Source organism: Coregonus lavaretus, assembly GCF_964263955.1.
Source record: "Coregonus lavaretus genome assembly, contig: HAP1_SCAFFOLD_3983, whole genome shotgun sequence".
Classification (NCBI taxonomy): domain Eukaryota; kingdom Metazoa; phylum Chordata; class Actinopteri; order Salmoniformes; family Salmonidae; genus Coregonus; species Coregonus lavaretus.
The window spans coordinates 41972-50915 of NW_028165163.1; the positions used below are offsets into that span (position 1 = coordinate 41972).

Below are 8944 nucleotides of genomic sequence, written 5' to 3' on the forward strand. Positions count from 1 at the left end.
CTGACGGGGTACTGGCGGGTGTCATGAGGCTCACCGTACCGTTGGCCGCGCCGCCCCCAGTCACCATGGAGATGCTGGCAGGGAAGGAAGAAGTGAATCTGCGATTCTCCGGTTCTGTTGGCCGTTTCCACGGTGAAGGGGACAGAAACTGTGGAAAACTATGTCTGCATTTTAATCAGAAGTTTTAAAGGGGAACTTTAAATATGTTCGTGTGTGTGTGCGTGTCTCCGTGCGTGCATACGTGCTTGTGTGTGTGTATGTCCTCTCAGTACTGTTATGATCTCTATCAGTGACCAACTGCAGGTGAAACTGCTCTAAGTCTTCAATCACATTCAATTAGGAAGCTGGTGGACCTGCTAGGACATTGTAGGACATTGAATCTCCCCTTTCCACAAAGTGGTCATGTTAGTTTGTAGGCCAAACCGCTTCGGACCCTACAGACATTTTTGAGAGAAGACCGATTTTTGGTATGTCTCATGGTCTGACCAACACCTCTTCAGCTCGGGCACCTTCCACCGCAGATGAGGAAGGGTGATATCGGCGGATGTGGTTGATTGAGACGCAGCCCATGTAAACAACCCATATATCTCCATCTTAAACTGACAGATTTTGATGGGGATTTTTTTATTATGTTACCTAGATTGACGCACCGTTTAAAAAAAATATCTTTAGATACTAAGATTAACATGTTTCAACTGGAAATGATGAAATGCACCGCATGCAGTGTGCACAAAGTCAAATGTACTAATGTAATGTTGATTTGTCAAAGAACTACTGGTATAAAAGAAGCTACAATCTGAGGAAAAAACTACTGGTATACAGGAAGCTACAATAATTAGCAATTTTATTAATATTATACAAACAAATAAAACAATAGGTGCATGTGTATGTGCGTGCATCTACACTTCTGTGCATGTTTGTAAGTGTCGGTTTGAGAGAGAGAGCGGGAGAGAGCGAGAGAGAGTTGTGAGGGCTACTGTATGTGTTACAGTATGTTGTCATGGTGATGTTAAACCACTTTCTCACAAATCCAGTTGAGTTTCCTGTTACATGACAAGTCATTTCATGCCTTCAGAAGACTCTGATCTTCACGTATCTCAACACAGTCCTCCTCACCATTTTCTGTTTGGCCACCACCATTATCAGGCTGTGGTTTATACCAGTACCTACAGGGTTAAAAACAGTCAGATATCATGGTTAATACCAGTACCTACAGGGTTAAAAACAGTCAGATATCATGGTTAATACCAGTACCTACAGGGTTAAAAACAGTCAGATATCATGGTTAATACCAGTACCTACAGGGTTAAAAACAGTCAGATATCATGGTTAATACCAGTACCTACAGGGTTAGAAACAGTCAGATATCATGGTTAATACCAGTACCTACAGGGTTAAAAACAGTCAGTTATCATGGTTAATACCAGTACCTACAGGGTTAAAAACAGTCAGATATCATGGTTAATACCAGTACCTACAGGGTTAAAAACAGTCAGATATCATGGTTAATACCAGTACCTACAGGGTTAAAAACAGTCAGATATCATGGTTAATACCAGTACCTACAGGGTTAAAAACCATCAGATATCATGGTTAATACCAGTACCTACAGGGTTAAAAACCATCAGATATCATGGTTAATACCAGTACCTACAGGGTTAAAAACCATCAGATATCATGGTTAATACCAGTACCTACAGGGTTAAAAACCATCAGATATCATGGTTAATACCAGTACCTACAGGGTTAAAAACCATCAGATATCATGGTTAATACCAGTACCTACAGGGTTAAAAACCATCAGATATCATGGTTAACACCAGTACCTACAGGGTTAAAAACCATCAGATATCATGGTTAATACCAGTACCTACAGGGTTAAAAACAGTCAGATATCATGGTTAATACCTGTACCTACAGGGTTAAAAACAGTCAGATATCATGGTTAATACCAGTACCTACAGGGTTAAAAACAGTCAGATATCATGGTTAATACCAGTACCTACAGGGTTAAAAACAGTCAGATATCATGGTTAATACCAGTACCTACAGGGTTAAAAACAGTCAGATATCATGGTTAATACCAGTACCTACAGGGTTAAAAACAGTCAGATATCATGGTTAATACCAGTACCTACAGAGTTAAAAACAGTCAGATATCATGTTTAATACCAGTACCTACAGGGTTAAAAACAGTCAGATATCATGGTTAATACCAGTACCTACAGGGTTAAAAACAGTCAGATATCATGGTTAATACCAGTACCTACAGGGTTAAAAACAGTCAGATATCATGGTTAATACCAGTACCTACAGGGTTAAAAACAGTCAGATATCATGGTTAATACCAGTACCTACAGGGTTAAAAACAGTCAGATATCATGGTTAATACCAATACCTACAGGGTTAAAAACAGTCAGATATCATGGTTAATACCAATACCTACAGGGTTAAAAACAGTCAGATATCATGGTTAATACCAATACCTACAAGGTTAAAAACTGTCAGATATCATGGTTAACACCAGTACCTACAGGGTTAAAAATAGTCAGATATCATGGTTAATACCAGTACCTACAGGGTTAAAAACAGTCAGATATCATGGTTAATACCAGTACCTTAAGGGTTAAAAACAGTCAGATATAATGGTTAATACCAGTATCTACAGGGTTAAAAACAGTCAGATATCATGGTTAATACCAGTACCTACAGGGTTAACAACAGTCAGATATAATGGTTAATACCAGTACCTACAGGGTTAAAAACAGTCAGATATCATGGATAATACCAGTACCTACAGGGTTAAAAACAGTCAGATATCATGGTTAATACCAGTATCTACAGGGTTAAAAACCATCAGACATCACAGTTAGATCATCACAATCATAAATAATATGCAGAAACTTTTCTGCTGAAAGTTAACTTTGTTAACCTGTATAGAAAAATATTGAATGGAGCCTTATTGACAGATTAGTTATCATCTCTCACCCTGTGGTCAGTGGAGTGCCGTCCACCCATTTCCAGGACCCCTCATTAATAGAGTCAGTCAGACCAATCCAGACTCTCTTCTTGAGGTTGAAGAGAAATGTCTGTTAAGAAACATAAATATATATGCAATTAATTTTCTCCTTTCCCCCTTCTGATAACCAGGTGGCGAATCACATCTCTGCATGTCTGGCAGACATATCAGTGTGGATGTCGGATCACCACCTCAAGCTGAACCTCGGCAAGACGGAGCTGCTCTTCCTCCCGGGGAAGGACTACCCGCTCCATTATCTCGCCATCACGGTTGACAACTCCATTGTGTCCTCCTCCCAGAGTGCAAAGAACCTTGGCGTGACCCTGGACAACACCCTGTTGTTCTCCGCTAACATCAAAGTGGTTACCCGATCCTGCAGGTTCATGCTCTACAACATTCTCAGAGTACGACCTTACCTTACACAGAAAGCGGCACAGGTCCTAATCCAGGCACTTGTCATCTCCCGTCTGGATTACTGCAACTCGCTGTTGGCTGGGCTCCCTGCCTGTGCCATTAAACCCCTACAATTGATCCAGAACGCTGCAGCCCGTCTGGTGTTCAACCTTCCCAAGTTATCTCATGTCACCCCGCTCCTCCGCACACTCCACTGGCTTCCAGTTGAGGCTCGCATCTACTACAAGACCATGGTGCTTGCCTACGGAGCTGTGAGGGGAACGGCACCTCCTTACCTTCAGGCTCTAATCAGACCCTACACCCAAACGAGGGCACTACGTTCATCCACCTCTGGCCTGCTAGCTCCCCTACCTCTACGGAAGCACAGTTCCCGCTCAGCCCAGTCTAAGCTATTCGCTGCTCTGGCACCCGAATGGTGGAACAAGCTCCTCAACGACGCCAGGACAGCGGAGTCACTGACCACCTTCCGGAAACACTTGAAATCCTACCTCTTTAAGGAATACCTGGAATAGTATAAAGTAATCCTTCTACCCCCCCCACCCAAAAAAAAAAAAGAAGAAAAGTGGTTATCCCACTGGCTATCATAAGTTGAATGCACCAATTTGTAAGTCGCTGTGGATAAGAGCGTCTGCTAAATGACTTAAATGTAAATGTAAATAAGTTTCATCATATATACTTCTTCACTCCCTCTCTCTCTCTCTCTCTCTCTCTCTCTCTCTCTCTCTCTCTCTCTCTGCCTCTCTCTGTCTCTCTTAGTCTCTCTCTCACCTGTTCCTTATCGCTGTTTATGATCACCAGGTCTGCTCCTCTAACCAGACAGTCCTCTCTGCTCTCCTTCCAGGTTTTAGTCTCAGTAGACAGGAAGTAACAACTGGATTCAAACTTCTGCCATCCTTCAGGACAAGTTTGTTCTACAAGATGAAAACATGAATTTTCTTCAACTTATCACACTAAACACTTAATGAAAGAATACAGACACACTATAAAGTGTGTGGGATTAATGATAATGTATTACTGTAGGTTTACTCACTGAGATTGGTAAGCCTCCTGTTAAGAATCTCTCTCTCAGTCTGTAGCTGGTCTCTCTCTTCAGTCAGGGTGTTGTAACTGGTCTGTAGCTGGTCTCTCTCTTCAGTCAGGTTGTTGTAGCTGGTCTGTAGCTGGTCTCTCTCTTCAGTCAGGTTGTTGTACCTGGTCTGTAGCTGGTCTCTCTCTTTAGTCAGGTTGTTGTAGCTGGTCTGTAGCTGGTCTCTCTCTTTAGTCAGGTTGTTGTAGCTGGTCTGTAGCTGGTCTCTCTCTTTAGTCAGGTTGTTGTAGCTGGTCTGTAGCTGGTCTCTCTCTTTAGTCAGGGTGTTGTAACTGGTCTGTAGATGGTATCTCTCTTTAGTCAGGGTGTTGTAGCTGGTCTGTATCTGGCCTCTCTCTTCAGTTGATTTGTTTTCATAAGCTAAGAATCTCTTTGAGACCCCGTTATCTGCAACAACAATAAAGAGAAGAAGATGCTCACTAAATTACATAACGTCAGAACTGCTAAAGCACAGTTGAATAGTAACTACATCTACGTTATTTACGGTAAATTTGAGCTGTGCAGCAAGAATGTCATGTTGCCAAGCCACATCCAAAGGTAAGGTAAATATGTAATTTAAATAGAAAAGTAGAAATTCTGGTGACCTGCGAAGAACACACAGCAACAAGTCTAGTGAATGGAATGAGGGCCTTATACTCACAGTGGACAGACAGGCCTATGATCCCAGCCAGTAGGAGAACACACAGCAACAAGTCTAGTGAATGGAACGAGGGCCTTATACTCACAGTGGACAGACAGGCCTATGATCCCAGCCAGTAGGAGAACACACAGCAACAAGTCTAGTGAATGTAACGAGGGCCTTATACTCACAGTGTACAGACAGGCCTATGATCCCAGCCAGTAGGAGAACACACAGCAACAAGTCTAGTGAATGTAACGAGGGCCTTATACACACAGTGTACAGACAGGCCTATGATCCCAGCCAGTAGGAGAACACACAGCAACAAGTCTAGTGAATGTAACGAGGGCCTTATACTCACAGTGTACAGACAGGCCTATGATCCCAGCCAGTAGGAGAACACACAGCAACAAGTCTAGTGAATGTAACGAGGGCCTTATACTCACAGTGTACAGACAGGCCTATGATCCCAGCCAGTAGGAGAACACACAGCAACAAGTCTAGTGAATGGAACGAGGGCCTTATACTCACAGTGTACAGACAGGCCTATGATCCCAGCCAGTAGGAGAACACACAGCAACAAGTCTAGTGAATGGAACGAGGGCCTTATACTCACAGTGGACAGACAGGCCTATGATCCCAGCCAGTAGAACACACAGCAGCCCCAGACACACTGCAGCAACTCCAGAGGGTATCTTCCCTGAGCTATCAGGCTCTGTGGACATTTTGACATTTTAGTCATTTAGCAGACACTCTTATCCAGAGCGACTAACAGTTAGTGAGTGCACACATTTTCATACTGGCCCCCTGTGGGAAATGAACCCACAACCCTGGCATTACAAACACCATGCTCTACCAACTGAGCTACACGGGGCCTATAAGAGACATGCTCTGTGTGTGTGTGTGTGTGTGTGTGTGTGTGTGTGTGTGTGTGTGTGTGTGTGTGTGTGTGCGTGCGTGCACGCGCGCGTGTGTGTGTGTGTGTGTGTGTGTGTGTGTGTGCGTGCGTGCGCGCGCTCGTGTGTGTGTGTTACCTGAGTACTGGTCTCCTGGTCCATTATTGGGAGCAGTGTCTGCTGTCTCTTCTCTTTTGGTGCTGGTCTCACCGTCTCTCAGGGTGTCTGCACTGATGTAGATATCCACAATCCTCTCCTCCATCTCACCTCTGTCCAACTTGACCTTCTTGGTCATATCTGGCTCAGCATAGATTTCATCAGACATCTTCAACAATGTTTTTGGACTATAGCTGCAGTGCCTTAAAGTACCTAAGACAAATCCACTGGTTTCGGAGTGTATCTCTGCCCTGTGTCTGTGTCCGAAGCTGACTGCTTTTGACCCTGTTGTAGGTGGGGGTTATCCCAAGCACACAGGAAATATCAAATATCAAAAGAGGAAGATAGCAACAACAACATTTACATGGATTTTTTGAACAGAAAAATGTAATGGTTGGTTATAGTTGGGACACTTTCTTCTTCCTAAAAAATAACAAATAACAGATATGTATAATAATCTGTATGTATCTGGATCCTTTAAAAAATAACAAATAACCACACCTGGGTTTAAAAACTATTGGAAATCTGTCAAATACTTTGAGCGTTTAGGACTATTCTATTGGTTCCATTAAGTCAGGCAATCTCATTCAAGCACAAGTATTTGGGTCATATTCATTAGGCACGAAATGGAAGAAAGCAAACTGAAACAGGGAGGGACTAACTGTACCTGTCCAATAAGAATAACGTGTTTTCATTTGCCGTTGTAAAACATTTTGCTATGGTGTGCCCAAATGAATACGTGGCCAAGGTCTGTTAGGAACCACCAACCACTGACAGACAGACATACAGACAGGAAGTTGTTATTAAAGGAAGTCAGTGGTATGGATAAATATGAGTTGGCACAGCAACGCATGCTGAAATCAACTGAAATTACAATACAATAGGTGTTCCAGCAATAATTTCCCTAAACTTACTGTGTCCCAAATGGCCCCCTATTTCCTAAATAGTGATGTTCCCTGGTCAAAAGTAGTGCACTATACAGGGAATAGGGTGCCGATTGAGACATACCCTTAATGTCATTATTCACATTCTGTCCTAAAAACACAGACCACTTTTCATCCATGGATAGAAGGTCACTCCAGCTACAACAGGACATCTGTAAAGAAAAAGGCTTCATTTAAACTTACATACATTTACATTTTAGTCATTTAGCAGACGCTCTTATCCAGAGCGACTTACAGTTAGTGAGTGCATACATTATTATTTTTTTCATACTGGCCCCCCGTGGGAAACGAACCCACAACCCTGGCGTTGCAAACGCCATGCTCTACCAACTGAGCTACATCCCTGCCGGCCATTCCCTCCCCTACCCTGGACGACGCTGGGCCAATTGTGCGCCGCCCCATGGGTCTTCAAGAACATCGTTTTATTTAATCATACATTTATATAATCTGGTCAGTTTCTGAATTAGTTAAAATTAGGTGCAGGTTAGGGTTAAGATAAGGGTCAGTTTTAGGTTTTGTCTGTAATCTGCTTGTCAATGAGATGCTGGTCAGAAAAGTCCCTCATGTTGTGTATAATACCTACTTTTATAAGTGTTTGTCTCCCCCTACTGGCTATTTTCTACAAGCTCAGTTTCTTCCTTCTATTACTGTAACCTTGACCCATAGAGATAGATAGAGGACTCATCTTTATATCTGTACCCTTATAGGGTCTGTGACAGTACGGGCAACGCCATGGAGGCTACAACCCCATAGGAAACCCCACCCAGTTGACTACTTTGACTACTTTAAAATGGTGGAAGGATGGAGGAAGCCCAGGTTTATTCTCGGTGGAGAGAAAGTAGAAACTGGAGTCAAAGTATCTCCATTCCTATTGATAATGCTGTATGTACAGTGGGGAAAAAAAGTATTTAGTCAGCCACCAATTGTGCAAGTTCTCCCACTTAAAAAGATGAGAGAGGCCTGTAATTTTCATCATAGGTACACGTCAACTATGACAGACAAAATGAGAAAAAAAATCCTGAAAATCACATTGTAGGATTTTTAATGAATTTATTTTCAAATTATGGTGGAAAATAAGTATTTGGTCAATAACAAAAGTTTCTCAATACTTTGTTACATACCCTTTGTTGGCAATGACACAGGTCAAACGTTTTCTGTAAGTCTTCACAAGGTTTTCACACACTGTTTCTGGTACTTTGGCCCATTCCTCCATGCAGATCTCCTCTAGAGCAGTGATGTTTTGGGGCTGTCGCTGGGCAACACGGACTTTCAACTCCCTCCAAAGATTTTCTATGGGGTTGAGATCTGGAGACTGGCTAGGCCACTCCAGGACCTTGAAATGGCTTACGAAGCCACTCCTTCGTTGCCCGGGCGGTGTGTTTGGGATCATTGTCATGTTGAAAGACCCAGCCACGTTTCATCTTCAATGCCCTTGCTGATGGAAGGAGGTTTTCACTCAAAATCTCACGATACATGGCCCCATTCATTCTTTCCTTTACACAGATCAGTCGTCCTGGTCCCTTTGCAGAAAAACAGCCCCAAAGCATGATGTTTCCACCCCCATGCTTCAAAGTAGGTATGGTGTTCTTTGGATGCAACTCAGCATTCTTTGTCCTCCAAACACGACGAGTTGAGTTTTTACCAAAAAGTTCTATTTTGGTTTCATCTGACCATATGACATTCTCCCAATCCTCTTCTGGATCATCCAAATGCACTCTAGCAAACTTCAGACGGGCCTGGACATGTACTGGCTTAAGCAGGGGGACATGTCTGGCACTGCAGGATTTGAGTCCCTGGCGGCGTAATGTG

General features: G+C 42.9%; 1 protein-coding gene across 1 annotated transcript; it reads right to left on the reverse strand.

The window, feature by feature from the left end:
- Positions 1–1063: 1063 nt before the first annotated feature.
- On the reverse strand, positions 1064–6360 carry LOC311116207 (uncharacterized protein; the record flags this gene model as incomplete). The annotated part of the gene is made up of 5 exons (XM_084191327.1): positions 1064–1166; positions 2989–3089; positions 4202–4344; positions 4464–4907; positions 6174–6360. The coding sequence occupies 5 exons, from the start codon at positions 6358–6360 to the stop codon at positions 1064–1066; spliced, it is 978 nt and encodes a 325-aa protein (XP_084047453.1).
- Between the last annotated feature and the right edge of the window lie 2584 nt (positions 6361–8944).